General features: G+C 45.1%; 1 protein-coding gene across 2 annotated transcripts in view; it reads left to right on the top strand.

Annotated features, from left to right (window-relative positions):
- Positions 1 to 4,829, top strand: part of DMBX1 (diencephalon/mesencephalon homeobox 1) — a 54,859-nt gene extending 50,030 nt beyond the window's left edge. For both annotated transcript variants that reach the window (XM_068239599.1, XM_068239598.1), the window contains one exon: positions 3,639 to 4,829. In XM_068239599.1, coding sequence (XP_068095700.1) covers positions 3,639 to 4,039 — 401 coding nt within the window. In that variant the 3' untranslated portion in view covers positions 4,040 to 4,829. The remainder of the gene's footprint in view (positions 1 to 3,638) is intronic.
- The last annotated feature ends 16,085 nt before the right edge of the window (positions 4,830 to 20,914 follow it).

The raw sequence follows: 20,914 nt of genomic DNA, 5'->3' as shown, positions 1-20,914 counted from the left end.
ACTCCCTCCACCCCCGCTGCCTAACACCAGTGTCCCGCTGCCTCTCTCTCCCTCCCCCCCCCCCCCCCCGACCCCGACCCCTGCTGCCTAATACTAGCCCTCCTACATTTTTTAATAGCGCACCATTCTACTGATAAATGTATCATAAAAAGCAATGTACCGTTTTAATGTATTAAACAATGTATTTACATTAAAACGGTAAATAGCTTTTTATGATACATTTATCGGCGGTTGGCAGAACGGTGCAACATTTTTCACCCTGTGCCATTTTTAACTGTACCCCTTTAATATTAACATAGCTAGTAAACATAAACCTTTTACTCAAGGTAACACCCTAAAACCAAACATAACACTCTAAATCTCAGACACGCCCTGAAACTTAACCCTAAACTCCAGTTCAGTTATAATCCTGAAAATTATAATATCTTAACTAGCTTTGCTATTCAAATCCAGGTGTCCTCAATCGGAAACCCAGACTTTGCCGTACAGTGCAGTTCAGCACCAAAACTAGTGGAGAGGGTCACGGGATTGCTGTCTACATCATGCTTCACGTGGCTACGATGCTTCCGTCTCGGACATGGACAGCAACTCTGTGACCCTCTCCACTAGCTTTGGTGCTGATTCTGAACTTCCATGTGTGTCATAATCCGGGATTCCAAATGAGGAAACCCGGATTTGACCACCAAAACTAATCTCAACAGATAAACTGACATATGTAGAGGTTGATTCACAAAGCTTACTTATTTTTCACTTTCACATTAATGGCTGCCATAAACCACAGGCCAATCCCCAATCGGTTTCAGCATCAAATCTATCAGGAGTCTTGTGACTCTGCCACACCGATTCGCCACCCCCGGCCGATGTCCCCCCCTCCGATGCCCCTGCAGTTATACTTTACCTAAGATAAACAAATAAGGAGAGATAATTCAGGAAATAAACAGCTAAGTAGCGATATTATGAGTTCAGTCAAATAATGAGCGATAAAGCATTAGTTAAGTCTGCTAAGGAGAGATAAATCATGAGTAAAGTCTGCTAAGGAGAGATAAATCATGAGTAAAGTCTGCTAAGGAGAGATAAATAAGAGTTAATAACAAGTAAGGTGAGATATTTCAACAGAAAAGCTTTGTGAATCAGCCCCATTGTCCCTGGCGGGAAATTTTTAGTTGGTTGTCTTAACCAATGAAAATTGAATCAAGAGATAAACAATTAAATGGATCTAAACCAGTGTCTGGTTGGTTGGCAGCCAAAAGAATACTGAAAATTGCAATATGCTCAGTTCTAATACTAGGAACAACAAAGAGTCAGAGCATCATTATTACGCTTTTATACTGTAAAGCACTGACACTGCACATCTTGTAAAATGTAAGGTCGTTACTTATCTCACCCTGGCCCTTATCCAATTAACATTTCTCCTGAGTGTCCTAACATAAAATGCCCTATTTACGTCCTGCCAAGTGCTTAACAAGCATATATATATATATATATATATATATATATATATATATATATATAGATAAATGTAATATTCAAGTAAAGTTGATCATTAGAGGATACATCCAGGAAGAGTCAAAATAAAAAATACACTTACCTGGGGCTTCCTCCAGCCCCCTGCAGCTGTCCTGTGCCCTCGCCGCAGCTCCGCTCCCCTCTGGTAGCCCAGGGCCCCTCTCCATTATACGAGGCCTACTTGCGCTCCAACATGCGGCTCACTTGGTTGCGCTGACATCATCTGGACTGTAGTCGCAGCTGGAGCGCAAGTAGATGCCGACCTGGAGAGGTCGGAGTCTGCACCGGAGGGGACCGGGAGCCACCGGAGCTGCGGCGAGGGCACAGGACGGCTGCCAGGGGCTGGAGGAAGCCCAAGGTAAGTGGATTTTTTATTTTGATTCTTCCTGGACCTTCCCTTTAAGAACTGAAAACGAATTTCATAGATAAGGTGAGAAAAATACATTCCATAGATAAGGTGAGAAAGGGATTGATTTACTAAACCACAGTTAAATTGTCATGCTCAAAAGCACTTGCCAATTTTAACGGTATTTACATAAGTAGAGTAATGTGTGTTGTGCTCAGAGAGTAAAGGTAGCCATACATCTAGCGATAATGGGCAGATTCGACCAAGAGACAAATCTCTCTCTAATCGAATCTTATTAGAGAGAGATCTGTCAGCTGCCCATACACCACAGGCCGATTCCCGATCGATTTCATGCTGAAATCGATCCGGAATCGGCCTTGTGATGCCGCATGCGCCACCTCGCCGCCCCGATGCTGTCCCCTAATGAAAAAGTCCCCCCGGTGCCCAGTGTAAAGTATACATTACCTGTCCGCGGCCTCAGCTTGTCCCTCCGCTGCTCCCGGGATTCCTCCTCTGTGTATACGCGCACCCCACGTGGTTTCCTAGTAAGGGCACGCGGGTGAGATGTCATACATGCGCCCGTGTGTTACACGTGTATCGAAAGCGAAGTGCATCCAGAGCAGCGGAGGGACAAGTGCAGGCCACGGACAGGTAATGTATACCTTGCATAGTGGGGCAATGCCAGGGGTTTCGCCGCGTTCTTCAATCGTTTAAAAATTGCACACCGTTCCCACCAGCACACCCGATCGAGCAAGTCGGCCCAACATCTTGCAGCATGCGCGATCGACAATGTGACCAATTTTCGTCCCGAAATTGGTTGCATTGTTGGTCGGGCATGCACTTAGCAGCACCAATTTTCATCCAATTCGATTATAATAATCGAATTGGATGGTTGATCGGCCGCCAAGTCGTCTGATGTATGGCCACCTTAACTCACAGTAGGTACACAACAATGTGCATTGCTAGTATAATGCACATAACCCAGTTGTGAAACGCGCTTTGTGTACATAATGGAAACGCGATATGCTACCTTTGGAAGTCCCAGTAAAATTGCTGTGCAATTTCTGTTCATGGCAATTTTACCAGTGAATCAACCCCAAAATGAGATAACTCATGAGAAGTAAATGGGTGCCTACTGCAACTGAGCTCTTATCTAAAAAAATAAAATGACTTTGTTTCTGCATTTCAGGGGCATTCTCTCTAGATAAGAAAATAGTTGGATATTTTTTATTGTGTACTGCTATTGGACCGTGGGACTTTCATAGTGACTGTTATCATTCACACATCAGTAGTCAATCAGGAGGACTACTGGTCAGGAAATATTTCTAGGTCTCAACAACTTATACTGAGAGTTAGAATAGGCCACAGATGGCAATAGCAAAAGTGTTACTCTTTAGGGTCTATTTCCACTAGGATATTACATTTCACATACATTTTCCCCAGATGTGAATTTTCGTGTTGTTATGCAAATTTTAATATGAATTTTCTTATGCATCTAACAATTGTTACACGAGAAACGGATGCACGGTGCATAAAAATATAGAGCATTCAATCCATAATTTCTTCACATCCCATCGCTTCTGAAAATTCACATTCAATGGAAACTACTCCATTGACATGCATTGGTTTTAGGTTTGATGTGGAAATGTACAATACGAATGCAGATATAGTGGAAACTGGCCCTTATAAATATATTTAAAATTGATGGTTTTTAGGGTTTTGCTGTTTGATGGGAAGGTGGTATGCACTGAATTTATCTATAATACAATTTTTTTGGGTGTTACAGAGTCTCCGGTTAGCTCTTCAATGGCCTCGCCTTCCAGCAGCTGCCTCCCTCCAACTCATTCTTACTCTTCGTCTCCACTGAGCCTCTTCCGCCTGCAGGAACAGTTCCGCCAGCACATGGCAGCCACTAATAACTTGGTACATTACTCCTCCTTTGACATGGGCAGTCCCCCAGCAGTGCCCTACCTGGGCATGAATGTCAGCATGGCACCCCTAAGTTCTCTGCACTGCCAGTCTTACTACCAGTCTTTGTCTCATGCCCAACAAGTGTGGTCTTCACCCATCCTGCAGTCCTCAGGGACTATTCCCAGTCTCAACAGCAAAACCACCAGCATTGAGAACTTGAGGCTGAGGGCCAAGCAGCATGCTGCCTCGTTGGGGCTTGACACGCTACCCAACTGATTGTGACTTGAAGGCTTTATCTACAGCCCAAAGGACTTGGTGTGATGCTACTGAGCTGTATGTGTGGAACCAAACAATTACGGCAGGCCAAGGACTTTATATTGGCCTCCCAGGACAATAAAATATGAACAGTGAACCGTCTCTGCACCCTGATGCCCCAGAGATGTTCTCATTCTGTGAATGTGCCGCTGTGTTGTCACCATTGTCAGTAACATGTGGAACTAGACCCCTCTCCCAGAACATGCTGCATATTTCTTCACCCTCGTTGTGATACATAAATTGACTGGAAACAAGTCTTAATGTTGAAATATTTTCATTGTGAAAACTGCACTAAACCTCAGCAACCTGTAATGAAATAATCTGGTGACACGTTTCTGTGATATGATCAGTAAAAAGTTAAGGGACTTCATTTTTTTTTTAGGAATATGGCTGCTGTTTCTTCAGGAGACACCGCACACTGGTGTGATTTTGGACTACCTTCCCTTATAAAATTAAGCTAAGATCAGTTTTTTGGATCCCATCCTCCTTTTCATTAATGACTAGAAAGATCAGGTTTGAGGATAATGTCTACCTTTTCATTAATGACTGGTAAGATCAGGTTTTAGGATCCCGACCTCCTTTTCATTAATGACTGGTAAGATCAGGTTTGAGGATAATGTCCTCCTGTTTATTAATGACTGGTAAGCTTAGGTTTGAGGATCCCACCCTCCTTTTCATTAATGACTGGTAAGGTCAGGTTTGAGGATAATGTCCTCCTTTTCATTAGTGTTTGCTTGGTAAGATCAGGTTTTAGGATCATGTGCTTAGTTTAATTAATGACTGGTAAAATCTGGTTTTAGGATCCCATCCTCCTTTTCATTAATGACTAGTGACATCACCGGATTAATCAGAGATTTGCCACCACTTCGTCTCACAGAGCCAGATCGTGGCACTTTATTTCCTTGTTAGGCATTTGGTGTTAAACGCCGCAGTCCATCGTTTTATGGAGCAAAGGCTTTCTAGTACAGGAAACAAATATCCCCTCTTGTATATAGGTGAAGTAGGTGGAAATGCCCTTGAAATGTTAGGCAGCCATGTAACTGCGCAGAATGTGATAGCACTGAACGTGAATCGGTCCCGGGTGGCAGATTGTGCAGTAACGTATTGCAGAGGAATGGCCCCAGGGTGACGCTGAGGTGGGAGAGGTTACGCTGTTGTAATGTGCTCTGAAACCTCAGCATCACTCTCCTGGTCGTCAACCACACTCGTATTTCATCACCAAACATTAAGGAAAAGAACGAGATTTTTCTATATCCCAATAAGACCCTGGAGCAGAGCGAGCGAACAGAGCTTATTGCTCTAACAGCATTTCTGCTGTCATTTCCAGTCTGGGAGTTTTTAATTCACTTGGAGCACATTACAAATTGCCAGTTCAGTATATGAATTAGCAATAACAAAATTATGAGGTTTTTGTGTTGAAGAAAAACACACATCACTGTTCCTTGAAAACATCTAGTCTTACAGATATGAGTATGTAGTCACTCCTGCTGTGTCTATATGAATATAGACAGCTGACAAATTGGAAATCCATTCAGTACTTCTTGTCTAATTATTTCTGGGTAACTAGAAGACAATTTTTTTTATTGCTGGGATTGTTCTGATGTACAGATCATTCTTCCTTCATTTCCATCACATGTATATATAAATTATGTGTTAAGAGGCTGACGGACATTCACTACAGATGGATGCTGAACCTCTCTGGAATTGCTGGATAAATGGTTTCACATCCGTCTTCTGATCAAACTGAAATAAAACTATTGATGTTCTGCCATTTGTGGTATCACAGTGTCTCTTTGTGTCTTATGGGGGAAGAGAGATGGGTAATCTTGTGTTCCGAGCCCTTGATTTTTTAGCAGAAAAGGGCTTGTTCAACATTATTTGGATAATGGTGCTATGATGTATCATTATGCAGTCCCAACACCACTATTCATCACAGTTCAGTCTCGTTTATTGTGAGGTTAAGAATACTAACTCCCTAAAAAACATATTCTTGCTTCGGGATGTATCTGCAATCACACAACTACTAAGTTAGGAACCCTCCAGAAATCCTTGCTTTCATTTATTATGATCTAACTAAAGGTTGCACACTCTTGTCTACTAAAAGTAGTTTTTACAGTATTCTGTCCAGGGTTGCTAGATTGTTGTCTCCTATCTTTTCTTACTTGAGCTCTTTAGAACCCCAGTAAATAAACACCTTTGGAATGGGTCATGAGTTTGCAAAGAAAACCAATCTGAGTTTTTTATGAACTTGTGATCCCACTGTAAAATGGTAGATAATAACTTCTTCTCTTTTCTAAAGCCTGGTACACATGCTAGATGGTTCTTGGCTGAAGCCAGTTAGGACCACCTCTGACAAGAATCTAGCATGTGTGCAGTGGCCCCTGGGCCTCCATGAAATATTGACAAGATGATCTGCCACTCCAAGCCCAGTCCAAGGCTGTTCTCCTACTTGTCTCTCTTGCTTTAATGTACGCCACATGTCGTCCCTCCTACTTGCTTCATAGCAACATTACAGGTCACTAATCTGTAGACTAGCAACTAGTTTATACAAAATTTGGCCCTGAACTGTCCCAATCTCTGGGACTGATTGTACTTGTGTAGGTGTAAATAAAAACAATCAAAATTAATGTATGATGCGCAAGTATGCGTTGTACCCATTAGAAACACCCGTGTCCATCAGAGAATGTTATCAAACTCATTACTAGTGTCCCCACCACCCGCCCAAAATCATCACCTCTTTCCTCCATCAGAAGTACCCCTGGACTATGACTACTACAGTTTGAGGGCCCATACCATACATCAAGAGCAAAGGTGTAATTACAAATCATTGGGCCCTTATCAATATTTTCATGGCCCTCTCAACAGTCACATCCCTTGCCCCTGGTGTCTAGTCTAGGCCCTGGATACATGAAGGACTTGCTGAAGCTGCACCACACCTCTCACAACCTCAGATCAGCAAGTTCTGTAAACTTGGTCACTCCCAGAGTGCACCTCAAAAAATCTGGAGATAGAGCCTTCTGCCATGCTGCCCCTACTCTCTGGAACTCCCTACCACACCCAGTAAAGACAGCACCATCCCTGGAGCTATTCAAATCCAGACTGAAAAGCCACCTGTTTAGCCTGGCATTTCCAGATTTATAAAATGTCTTCCTCTGTACTACGATGGTCTGAGCCATGCTTATGCGCTTTGAGTCCCACGGGAGAAAAGCGCTTTACAAATGTTATTTGTTGTTGTTGTTGTTGGTGACCCCCCATGGCCAGGATGCCCATCTTCCATGAACTCATAGGACAAGAAACAATTACAGCCGCTATTACTCCCTCTCCCTTTGCAAGTGTGACTATAATACATGTTCTAGAAGGAGAGCCTTGTATCCTGAAGGCAGGGGAAGAAAATGCCCTTTCCCCAGCCCTGGGCCCCCGATGGGTTACAGGTTCTGCTCCCATATATTTACACCTTGGAAAAAGAGGACATTATTTCAAGAGTTTCCATTTTAACTGGGCACAGTTGACACATTTTGCTAATGTGTGTAAAATATAAAATATTGCTATATTGGTACCCTAAATAATATATAGTATATAATACATGTAATACACTATAATACATGTTCTAGAAGGAGAGCCTTGTATCCTGAAGGCAGGGGAAGAAAATGCCCTTTCCCCAGCCCTGGGCCCCCGATGGGTTACAGGTTCTGCTCCCATATATTTACACCTTGGAAAAAGAGGACATTATTTCAAGAGTTTCCATTTTAACTGGGCACAGTTGACACATTTTGCTAATGTGTGTAAAATATAAAATATTGCTATATTGGTACCCTAAATAATATATAGTATATATATATATATATATATATATATATATATATATATATATATATATATATATATATCTCCCCCCCCCCCCCTACCATATAATAAAATAGGTAGCATGTAGACACTAGGACTGATATATACTTTAATATGACTTCCTTGTTTCATTGTTTAGAGAGGTGCTGTGTTGGTAATGGTAGAACTAATAAGAACAAAACTAGCATAGGCTTGTCCAGCAAAGCAGATTGGCATCCATGTAGGGCCCAGACATTGCACTGTATGCCAATCCATGAAATAATTATGACCTAGAGATTGGTGTTTAGTCACAATAGACCAGTAAAATCTATGTAGTGAGCTGCGCAAATAGCGTAACTTGCGTCATACATGCAACACTGACTTACGTGTATGTTTTCTACACACAGAAATTTTCCTGACCTTTTATGAACATACCAGATAGATAGATCAATCGATTTATGTGTCAATTGGCATCTCTGCAGCACCGAAGCCCAGCGATGTGCGCAGGCTCATCTAATAATAATGTGATAGTAATAAGAGGTATTTTACACGCCATTTGCAGCCAGTCTGGGGGGGAGCAGAGGTCACCCCAGCTCACTCTTCACATGTTCCCTTCTCAGAGCAGGCCTGGCAATCATGGTGAAAGGATTAACACTTTAAGTGTTTAGGGTGACAACAAAGAGCCAAGTGTCCTGCTGGGCTCTGATTAAGGGCTTGAAAAGAAGATTGGCCCCTGGGTGTAAAGGTCACTTTTTAGAGTCTGTTAGAAGATTAGGCTCAGGATAAATGCTAAATCTGCTAATCCATAGGGGAATACATACATCCTATTAACCCTTCACTCACCACGCCCGCCCATTGCCGCTGATACTGTGCTTACAATATAACTGCTATTGTTATCACCACCACCGCTGCTGCTGCTGCTGGTGCTGCTATGACTACTAATCATCATCATAATCATAATAACTACATATAATAATAAATATTATTATTACATCTAAGACCACACTTTTAGAGCTATATGAGGCTGATTCACAAAGCGTTTCTGTTGCATTATCTCACCTTACTTATTAACTCGCAATTTATTTATTGTCCAGCGCTGCGTAATATGTTGGCGCTTTATAAATACAATAAATAAATAAAATAAATGAATGTATCTCTCCTTAAATGACTTAACTCATGAATTATTTCTCCTTATATAACTTACCATAACTCATAATTCATCTTTACTTAACTCATGGCTTATCTCTCCTTGGGGTTGATTCTCAAAGCTTACGTATGTTTCACCTTAACTGTAAGGAGAGCTAATGCAAATAAGGAGAGATAATTCATGGAATAACAGATAAGGAGAGATAATTCACGAGATAAACAGATGAGGAGAGATGATTCATGAGATAAACAGACGAGGAGAGATAATTAATGAGATAAACAGATGAGGAGAGATAAATCATGAGATAAACAGATGAGGAGAGATAAATCATGAGATAAACAGATGAAGAGAGCTAAATCATGAGATAAACAGATGAGGAGAGATAAATCATGAGATAAGTCAGTGAAGGAGAGATAAATTATGAGTTAAGTAATTTAAGAGAGAAAAATTGTGAGTTAATAAGCAAGGTGAGGTAATTCAACAGAAAAGCTTTGTGAATCAGCCCCTTATCTATTTATCTCATTTATTATCTTTTTATTTAACTCATGCATTAGGTCTTTAGGCAGTTAAGGTAAAAAAGTAAGTGCTTTGAGAATCAACCCCATAGACAGTAGCTGCTGAGATTGGCAGGGGAGCTATAGCCACAATGAGAGAAAAAATCTGTGTAAAAGTGGCCACACACCATACAATTTTTTAAATATCTTTCCAACTTAAGAATTGTAATCAATTTTTCTGACTAATTTTAACATTTCAAAAATCTGACCACACGTGTCCAATTTTTCCCCAATTTTGAAAAAAATGATTGAAAAAGTTGCTTGAGTATATTCATAAATTGACAATCGACAACACACTATTCAATTTTCATATAAATTGATCAGAAAAATCCATCCCGGTCAACTTTTATAGCATAAAAATGGGAAATCCGATCGGATTTCTTGCTCGGTTAAAACAAAGTTTTCAATTTTTCAGGAAATCCGATCATTTTTATTGAATTGCTGTAAACTCGGATCATTTTATTGTATCGTGTGTGGCCACCTTTAGGGTGCTTTGCTGGACTCTCAGATAAGCAGTACGTCCTGCACTATGGAGAGGGAAGATAAACAGGAGGTGCCCTACTAACAGTTGTTGCCAAGAATTTCTATAGCTATTCACTGAACAAGTTCCACTCTGGCAAATTGGCAAATTGCTGGAGCGCAGCGGCAGGTGTCCGCAGGTGTCTGTACAAACAGTTGCCTGAAACCATCACAATTATTTTAGGTGACAAAAGTTTAGTTTTTGTCAAGACCACTGCAAGATCTCCTGCTACCTCTCCAATACCTGTGCAACCTACAGGTGTCACTTCCTATTTATGCCATGCCCCCTATTTGTGTACCAGTTTGCTCAAAGTGCTATCTACTCACTTCCTTTGGCTTGTGCTTGGCAGCAGCATAGCTTGAGGCGAGGTTCACAATGGTACATTGGTAAGTTTCGGAGCTGCAACGGCAACGTGAAAGTGTGGGATCTTAGGTGTAAGAATTTGTATGTGTATAGGCTACTAAGACATAAATATGGACCATTCTAGTTGCCTAAACAAAGAACCACCAGTGCCCCCCATACCTCCCCTTCCCCCGCCCCTCCAGCCTGGACTTCCTTCTCTGTTAATATTTTTTTCTATACCACGCCCTCAGCTATTTCACTGATGTAGTAAGGCTCCCTCCCCAGACCCCTTATAATCCCTCATAACAAGTGAAGACGTTTCTCCCTCGATAGCAAAAGGAATGCATCACCCCATAACTAGTGCCAACATTATGTGCTCCTCTGTCTGACAACATCCCACAGCAGATCAGCTCTACATCAGTGGCGTAAGTACCAGTAAAATTGCTGTGTTTTGGCCTTCTTTTAATGGCCTTGGCCACTGGCATGCACCTGCTCATATGCTGTCACCTGCACATGTGCAAAGGTTTATTTACCAATCTATGGCTATAGAAGCCCCACCTCTGACAGCACTCAGTGATGTTCGATCTGAGCAGCTCCTGTCAGCGATCCACCGTGTGGTACCAGATCCATTGTGACCATAATCTGCCTTATTAACGTTTGCTTTTGTTGACAAGCCAGCTGGATTGACAACTCTTGATCTACTCTTCAGGGTATTAACGTTGGCCTGTGACCTGACCTTGCTTGCCAACTCGCTGCCCTTACCTTTGCTGTGCTATTGGTCTTCTCTGTCCGTCCTGATCTCGGCCTGTCCATCAACCACGTCTTTCCACACTGAAAGTTCCTTCATGTTCTGCCTGATCCAGTGGGATGATCCTAGGGGCCATTTCCTGGTAGTCACTAGATGCAAAGTCGTTCACTGTCCTCTCAATCAGTAGCCCATTGACCTTTGTGGTACACTCTGGTGAAGGTCAGTGATCAATTAGATTGCGTCCGGGGAGGGCTTGTACCTACCTAGAGTCATCAGAGCCCCAAATAATTCAGTTATGTTCTGCAATACCCCCAATATATCCCACTTACATAGTGCGTGTCACAGCTCCATTCCTCCCTTATATACAAAGCAGAGAATGAAATCATGGCGTACATATTATCTATTTTGGTACCCTAGTGCTTGGACAGATATGGCAGTGAGAGCTCGTGATCATTGAGGCAGCAAGGACTGGTTTTCTTTTTCATGTTTCCCTGCTCCGGTCTGCATATGAAGGGAGATAGGACAAATAGCAGTGGCATTTGTGACAAGAGAACAGCAGGCGGGCAGGCTCATGGGCAGCTGTAGAGGTGGTGAACACAGCACACTTCCTGGTAGTGCTGTACTCCTAACCATAACCAAGAGGTGCCCTAACTCCACACTTGTGTATAAACAGCCATCCCCTCGTCTGACATTAATGGATCACAGGAGGATGAAATAAATGGATGATGTGGATTTCCTCTCGTTTTGTAATGAATCAAGTTTTAAAATTAGGGTTAGGCATAGATGATCAGGAAAGGGTCATGTTAGTTATCTGTTAGGGTAAAGGGTGGTATAAAGGTGTGTTTAGAAATTTGGGTAGGTCAGTTGGGTACTTCAGGAACTTCTGAGTAGGTTCATTTTCTGTTCCAATATCACTGTACAAAAACCATAAGTTGCTGAGATATTAGCTCTAACCACTGTCACCCCCATCTCCATTTCCATAAATTATTAATGTATCGAGTTGATTCACAAGATATGTCTCATGAAGTATCTCACTTGACTTATTAACTCACACTTCATCTCTCCTTGGGGTATATTCATAAAACATCGGTAAAGTTGCAGTGTGCAAGAAGCACACAGCAATTTGACCCTTAATTACCGTATGCTGATGAAGTAGCTTGTATTGCACTATTAGCATGACCTATGTTACCTAGGTAATGCGAGCATTGTTAAAGTAAAGTGCACTATGCAAGTAGTGTAAGTAAAATGCAGGTCTTGCTAATTGCGCAATGTGCCCTACCTTATCAGCATAATTAACAATAAAATTGGGAATGATCCTTTTATCTGAATTACCTCATGCAATGATCTCCCCTTATTTGACTTAACTCATGATTTATCTCTTCTTATCTGTTGGTCTCATGAACTAGCTCTCCTTATCAGAGGCGTAGCTAGGGTTTTCAGCGCCCGGGGACAAAGACTATTAATGCGCCCCCTAAGGTGAAGGGTCGTGACCAAATGTGGGCGTGGTTATGGGTGCTCCACATTTGGTCACGCCCCTTCAAATGTACATGGAGGTTAGCAGGCTCACGCTCACCCACCCTCCCTCAGTATGTACCTTCCAGCATGTTCCAAGACAAATTCAGCAATCATGAGCCCCCCCCATCAAGACAAATTCCGCAAACATGAGTAAACATGAGGCCCCCAACATGACCAACTCAGCAATCATGAGGCCCCCAACAAGACAAATTTAGCAATCCTGAGGCCCCCAACAAGACAAATTCAGCAATCATGAGGCCCCTAACAAGACAAATTCAGCAATCATGAGGCCCCTAACAAGACAAATTCAGCGATCTTGAGGCCCCCAACAAGACAAATTCAGTAACCATGAGGCCCCCAACAAGACAAATTCAGCAGTCATGAGGCACATAAATAGACAGCATTTCACATAAATAGGCAGAATGCCCCCTTAATATGGTAGACACCTCTCACCTGGCAGCAGTTCCCCAAAATACACTCAATCTGACAGCAGTGCTTCCCCAAAAATAGGTAGCCCCAGGTCTATAGGTGTCCCCAGAATAGGTGGCCAGCAGTATAGATGTCCCCAGAACAGGTAGCCAGGGGTAGAGATGTCCACAGAACAGGTAGCCAGGGGTATATGTGCCCAGTATATGTAGGCAGGGGTATGTGTCCCCAGTATATGTAGCCAGAGGTATATGTGCCCAGTATATGTAGCCAGGGGTATATATGCCCAGTATATGTAGCCAGGGGTATATATGCCCAGTATATGTAGCCAGGGGTATATGTACCCAGTATATGTAGTTAGGGGTATATGTGCCCAGTATATGTAGGCAGGGGTATATGTGCCCAGAGTAGGTAGCCAGGGGTATATGCCCAGTATATGTAGGCAGGGGTATATGTGCCCAGAGTAGGTAGCCAGGGGTATGTGCCCAGAGTAGGTAGCCAGGGGAATATGTGCCCAGAGTAGGTAGCCAGGGGTATATGTGCCCTGAGTAGGTAGCCAGGGGTATATGTGCCCAGAGTAGGTAGCCAGGGGTATATGCCCAGTATATGTAGGCAGGGGTATATGTGCCCTGAGTAGGTAGCCAGGGGTATATGTGCCCAGAGTAGGTAGCCAGGGGTATATGCCCAGTATATGTAGGCAGGGGTATATGTGCCAAGAGTAGGTAGCCAGGGGTATATGTGCCCAGAGTAGGTAGCCAGGGGTATATGTGCCCAGAGTAGGTAGCCAGGGGTATATGTGCCCAGAGTAGGTAGCCAGGGGTATATGCCCAGTATATGTAGCCAGGGGTATATGTGCCCAGAGTAGGTAGCCAGGGGTATATGTGCCCAGAGTAGGTAGCCAGGGGTATATGCCCAGTATATGTAGGCAGGGGTATATGTGCCCAGAGTAGGTAGCCAGGGGTAGATGTGCCCAGAGTAGGTAGCCAGGGGTATATGCCCAGTATATGTAGGCAGGGGTATATGTGCCCTGAGTAGGTAGCCAGGGGTATATGTGCCCAGAGTAGGTAGCCAGGGGTATATGTGCCCAGAGTAGGTAGCCAGGGGTATATGCTCAGTATATGTAGGCAGGGGTATATGTGCCCAGAGTAGGTAGCCAGGGGTATATGTGCCCAGAGTAGGTAGCCAGGGGTATATGCCCAGTATATGTAGGCAGGGGTATATGTGCCCAGAGTAGGTAGCCAGAGGTATATGTGCCCAGAGTAGGTAGCCAGGGGTATATGCCCAGTATATGTAGGCAGGGGTATATGTGCCCAGAGTAGGTAGCCAGGGGTATATGTGCCCAGTATATGTAGGCAGGGGTATATGTGCCCAGAGTAGGTAGCCAGGGGTATATGTGCCCAGAGTAGGTAGCCAGGGGTATATGCCCAGTATATGTAGGCAGGGGTATATGTGCCCTGAGTAGGTAGCCAGGGGTATATGTGCCCAGAGTAGGTAGCCAGGGGTATATGCCCAGTATATGTAGGCAGGGGTATATGTGCCAAGAGTAGGTAGCCAGGGGTATATGTGCCCAGAGTAGGTAGCCAGGGGTATATGTGCCCAGAGTAGGTAGCCAGGGGTATATGTGCCCAGAGTAGGTAGCCAGGGGTATATGCCCAGTATATGTAGGCAGGGGTATATGTGCCCAGAGTAGGTAGCCAGGGGTATATGTGCCCAGTATATGTAGGCAGGGGTATATGTGCCCAGAGTAGGTAGCCAGGGGTATATGTGCCCAGAGTAGGTAGCCAGGGTTATATGCCCAGTATATGTAGGCAGGGGTATATGTGCCCTGAGTAGGTAGCCAGGGGTGTATGTGCCCAGAGTAGGTAGCCAGGGGTATATGCCCAGTATATGTAGGCAGGGGTATATGTGCCAAGAGTAGGTAGCCAGGGGTATATGTGCCCAGAGTAGGTAGCCAGGGGTATATGTGCCCAGAGTAGGTAGCCAGGGGTATATGTGCCCAGAGTAGGTAGCCAGGGGTATATGTGCCCAGAGTAGGTAGCCAGGGGTATATGTGCCCAGAGTAGGTAGCCAGGGGTATATGCCCAGTATATGTAGGCAGGGGTATATGTGCCCAGAGTAGGTAGCCAGGGGTATATATGCCCAGAGTAGGTAGCCAGGGGTATATGTGCCCAGAGTAGGTAGCCAGGGGTATATGTGCCCAGAGTAGGTAGCCAGGGGTATATATGCCCAGAGTAGGTAGCCAGGGGTATATGTGCCCAGAGTAGGTAGCCAGGAGTATATGTGCCCAGAGTAGGTAGCCAGGGGTATATGTGCCCAGAGTAGGTAGCCAGGGGTATATGTGCCCAGAGTAGGTAGCCAGGGGTATATGTGCCCAGAGTAGGTAGCCAGGGGTATATGCCCAGTATATGTAGCCAGGGGTATATGTGCCCAGAGTAGGTAGCCAGGGGTATATGTGCCCAGAGTAGGTAGCCAGGGGTATATGCCCAGTATATTTAGGCAGGGGTATATGTGCCCAGAGTAGGTAGCCAGGGGTATATGTGCCCAGAGTAGGTAGCCAGGGGTATATGCCCAGTATATGTAGGCAGGGGTATATGTGCCCTGAGTAGGTAGCCAGGGGTATATGTGCCCAGAGTAGGTAGCCAGGGGTATATGTGCCCAGAGTAGGTAGCCAGGGGTATATGCTCAGTATATGTAGGCAGGGGTATATGTGCCCAGAGTAGGTAGCCAGGGGTATATGTGCCCAGAGTAGGTAGCCAGGGGTATATGCCCAGTATATGTAGGCAGGGGTATATGTGCCCAGAGTAGGTAGCCAGAGGTATATGTGCCCAGAGTAGGTAGCCAGGGGTATATGCCCAGTATATGTAGGCAGGGGTATATGTGCCCAGAGTAGGTAGCCAGGGGTATATGTGCCCAGTATATGTAGGCAGGGGTATATGTGCCCAGAGTAGGTAGCCAGGGGTATATGTGCCCAGAGTAGGTAGCCAGGGGTATATGCCCAGTATATGTAGGCAGGGGTATATGTGCCCTGAGTAGGTAGCCAGGGGTATATGTGCCCAGAGTAGGTAGCCAGGGGTATATGCCCAGTATATGTAGGCAGGGGTATATGTGCCAAGAGTAGGTAGCCAGGGGTATATGTGCCCAGAGTAGGTAGCCAGGGGTATATGTGCCCAGAGTAGGTAGCCAGGGGTATATGTGCCCAGAGTAGGTAGCCAGGGGTATATGCCCAGTATATGTAGGCAGGGGTATATGTGCCCAGAGTAGGTAGCCAGGGGTATATGTGCCCAGTATATGTAGGCAGGGGTATATGTGCCCAGAGTAGGTAGCCAGGGGTATATGTGCCCAGAGTAGGTAGCCAGGGTTATATGCCCAGTATATGTAGGCAGGGGTATATGTGCCCTGAGTAGGTAGCCAGGGGTGTATGTGCCCAGAGTAGGTAGCCAGGGGTATATGCCCAGTATATGTAGGCAGGGGTATATGTGCCCAGAGTAGGTAGCCAGGGGTATATGTGCCCAGAGTAGGTAGCCAGGGGTATATGTGCCCAGAGTAGGTAGCCAGGGGTATATGTGCCCAGAGTAGGTAGCCAGGGGTATATGTGCCCAGAGTAGGTAGCCAGGGGTATATGTGCCCAGAGTAGGTAGCCAGGGGTATATGCCCAGTATATGTAGGCAGGGGTATATGTGCCCAGAGTAGGTAGCCAGGGGTATATATGCCCAGAGTAGGTAGCCAGGGGTATATGTGCCCAGAGTAGGTAGCCAGGGGTATATGTGCCCAGAGTAGGTAGCCAGGGGTATATATGCCCAGAGTAGGTAGCCAGGGGTATATGTGCCCAGAGTAGGTAGCCAGGAGTATATGTGCCCAGAGTAGGTAGCCAGGGGTATATGTGCCCAGAGTAGGTAGCCAGGGGTACATGTGCCCAGAGTAGGTAGCCAGGGGTATATGTGCCCAGAGTAGGTAGCCAGGGGTATATGTGCCCAGAGTAGGTAGCCAGGGGTATATGTGCCCAGAGTAGGTAGCCAGGGATATATGTCCAGTATATGTAGACAGGGGTATATGTGCCCAGAGTAGGTAGCCAGGTCAGGTGTCCCCCTCCCCAGCAGGAGGGGAGCAGCGCAGAGAAGAGCTGCTCTCCCTTCCTCGCTGTCCCCTCCAATGTCCGGGTGGCTGGCAGCGGCGGGCGGAACTTACCTCCATCTCGTCGCAGCGCCGGATGGATCTGCCACTACTCTGGTCTGGTCCAGACCAGAGCAGCGGCTGCGCACCCGAACTTCCGCCCGGCGCTGGAGCGAGACGGAGGTGAGTTCCGCCCGCCGCTGCCAGCCAAGAGCCACCCGGACATTGGAGGGGACAGCGAGGGAGGGAGAGAGCACCTAAGGTGAGGGAAGGAGGGGGGATATGGCCCCCCTTCCCCACCGTCCGCACAGCTCTCCCTCTTCTCTGCGCTGCTCCCCTCACCCGCCAAAAAAACCAAAAAAAACCCCCGCAGCTCAGCCAGGCGGAGGGCACCCTTGGGGACCAGGCGCCCCGGGGCACTTGTCCTACCCCGACCCCCCCTAGCTCCGCGCCTGCTCCTTATAGTTGAGGTGAAAAAAGGTAAGGCGAGAGCATTTAAGAAAACAATGTAATAAGAAAGCGTTATATTAGGCACTTGTTGTTTTACTGACCTGAGGAAGCGGCGGAGCCCGTGAAACGCATTGTCTTTATGTATTCATGCTTGAATAAATTCCATCCAAAGCCCCATCCCCCCTTTTTTGATGGTTGCAATCTAGAGAGGTAAGATACCTCTTTTTTTATTATTTTTGATATATAGCTTGCACACCTCTTTTTAATTTTTAGCCTCCTGTTGTCTTAGGTGGGGAAGCCATATGTAATTTAGGAGGAACTTACAAACAATAAAATTGCAGTATGTAAGCAGCGCACTGCAGTTACACTGCTACTTACGCAGTTTCTGAAGCAATTGATGCGCAATTAATGTAACCTAGGTTACCCCATGATGACCATGAACATGTTCCTCTGTATGGGAACAGTTGTGGCTATCTCCCGATATTCAATGAGTACACAGATTCATGTGCAGCATGGATTACATGCCACAACCATGTGTTGTTGCCCATTCATTTTATCACAATGGGACACTATTTTGACAAATCCATAAGACCAGCGCCATTCCTCTAAAACAAAATTGCCTTCATGCCAGTGGGCAAGAATAACAATAGACCCTTTGAAACAGTTTTGTGCATATAGGTGTACCATTGTAACCTCCATACTTTCTTAAGAGTCCCTTACACGCAGTCTTTCTATCTTCTTTGATTCCAGTGTTTCATATTTTGAAAGTGTAGGAGTAAGAAAGTGCAAAAGTCCGCACTGCTGATAACTGTATTTAATTCCAAAGGGTGGTAACACATCAGAATACATGTGAAGCAAAAGTTGCACATACCATGATGATGATGGAGGCTGTGAGCTGGTGGTGGGTGCTGGGCACAGATTAGCCTTACGGACGTTTTGCGCTGTAAATGCGATTCTACGGAGGCTGTACGTGTTACATCCTGTAATTGTAAAGTGAAAAAACTGTACAGGGCTGGCTTTACCATAAGGCACTGTAGGCATGTGCCTACAGGTTGCCTGATTGATGATAGAAAGGTGTCTCACTCCCCTCCCTTAGTGACTCTTTCCCTATGCAGAGACCTGATGAGAGTGTAAGGGAGAGGTTACTCCCCCTGTTCTTGGCATTCCATTGACGAGATCTCCCTTCAGTCAGGGGCACCTCCGGCTACCTAATACTGAGATTCCTCTAGCTACCTAATACTTGGGAGCACCTCTAGCTACTTAATATTGAGGGTACTTCTGGCTACCTAACACTAAGGGACACCTGTAGCTACCTATGATGGGCAAGGGAAGTAAGGGAGAAGTGACAGCTTGGACAGCCAGCACACTTGCGGTGCAGTTTGGTGGGGATTGTAGTTTCATGAGGGCGATGTCTAAGGTGCCAGGACATCTGTGCCTATAGGCTCCTGTGAGGTAAATCCGGGCCTGGCTGTATGTATCCGTTTATCCATTTGGCCACCTGCAATATGAGTCACTAGACTCCGTCTGGGTGCACACACATGAAGGCAATATTACCATTGAGTTTAATTCTCTTCAGATAATCATACGAAAGTCATCATCAACGATACACAGCAGAAGCCAAGACGCCGCCCTACACAGATGCCACAGTTAGTCATCAGTTGACCCCGTGGATTCTTCTCCTTTGCCCGTCTCAGTTTACATGTTAAGCTCACAATTCCTTTTCTACTGTCAATAACTTCGCAGATTGTTATCATCTGGTGCCAAGCGACTGTCCGCCAGACGCAACACACAAAGTCCCGAGCCAATCGCAGGCTGGAAACAAAGGCTTAAGAGCTTTGCTAATTGATTTCCGGCATCTCAGCCAGTAAGAGGGAGACACAAATCACAATAATCCCCTGAAGTGTACGCCAAGGGGGGAGTTTACCTGTGGCCGCCCGCAGCGCCTGGGGCCATGATTACACCCTTATTATATTCTAAAAAAAAGTGCGCTTTGTTAGAAAGGAAAGTGATTGAAAGTCTGAGAAAACAACGTGTGCCAAGCGACATTCAGTTAGTATTTAATCTGACTGTTTCATGACATCATGATTTCAGGATAGTGAATAAGGACTGTAGCAGCCTGAATGTGTTCTGAATCCCTGGGGAATCCAGCACTGGCTAGTAGGGCCACAATTGATAGATCCTAGATTGTGACAATACCGTATGCGCTATTACGAATTGATTTTCAGTGCATGGATGCATCATATCCTAGTTCTCTTAATGTGCTCCTTTGTGAGTAAACTATGGGACACAGAGTACTATTGTTTGTTCATTTTGTGAGCCCGGTATTCTGTATTCATACCCAAAACCTTCTAGTGTAATATTTAAGGACTCTGCTGCTAACATAGAAGACCTGGATTTAAATCTTGGTTCTTTCTATCTCAGCTAGGCCAGCACCTATTCAGTAAGGGGTTTGTGGGCAAGACTCCCTAAAACGGCTACTGCCTACTGAGCGAACTCTAGTGGCTGCAGCTCAAGTGTTTTGAGTCCGATAGGAGAAAAGCACTATAAAAATACTGGAATTATTATTATTCTCTCTCTTAAAAGAAACCAGAGGTGAGAGACATATGGAGGTTGCCATTTTTTTTCTTTTTAACTACCTAATGACCGTGTCCCACCAATGGGCGTGAACGCAGCGGCAGCTCGAGGACTGCCTAACGCCCAATTGGCGTCAAGTCCTGGAGCTGCAGTTTCCCATGGGCTGTGCAGGAGGCTGAAAAGCCTGCACAGCCCAGTGCAACAAAAAAGAGCCTGGTTGGTAGGGGGGTTTAACACTGCGGTCCTTGGTTAAACAATACCAGTTGCCTGGCATCATCCTCCTCTTTCAGGCACTAGTAGAGTCTGAAAAACAAACCTGAGTCAGACTTGAGTCAGAGCACCTGATCTGCATGTTGTTCTGCGTCTATTGCTAAAAGTACTAGAGGCAGAGGATCAGCAAGACAGCCAGGCAATGTGCATTGTTTAAAAGGAAATAAATAAGTCAGCCCCCATATGTCTCTCCATTTGGGGTTCCTTTAACTGTGCTGAACTCATGCACTCTACTCTAAACCAAGATGGACACAATTTTGCTGTGTCTCATTGACCTATATACTGACTCTTCCAACCTTAATATGGCAAATTGTCCCTTGACTTTAACTGTCAATTTAATGTTCCTGCTTCTAACTGC

This window comes from Hyperolius riggenbachi, chromosome 6 (assembly GCF_040937935.1).
Source record: "Hyperolius riggenbachi isolate aHypRig1 chromosome 6, aHypRig1.pri, whole genome shotgun sequence".
Classification (NCBI taxonomy): domain Eukaryota; kingdom Metazoa; phylum Chordata; class Amphibia; order Anura; family Hyperoliidae; genus Hyperolius; species Hyperolius riggenbachi.
The sequence above is the reverse complement of the archived record's forward strand: the minus strand, read 5'-3'. Positions and strand labels throughout refer to the sequence as shown.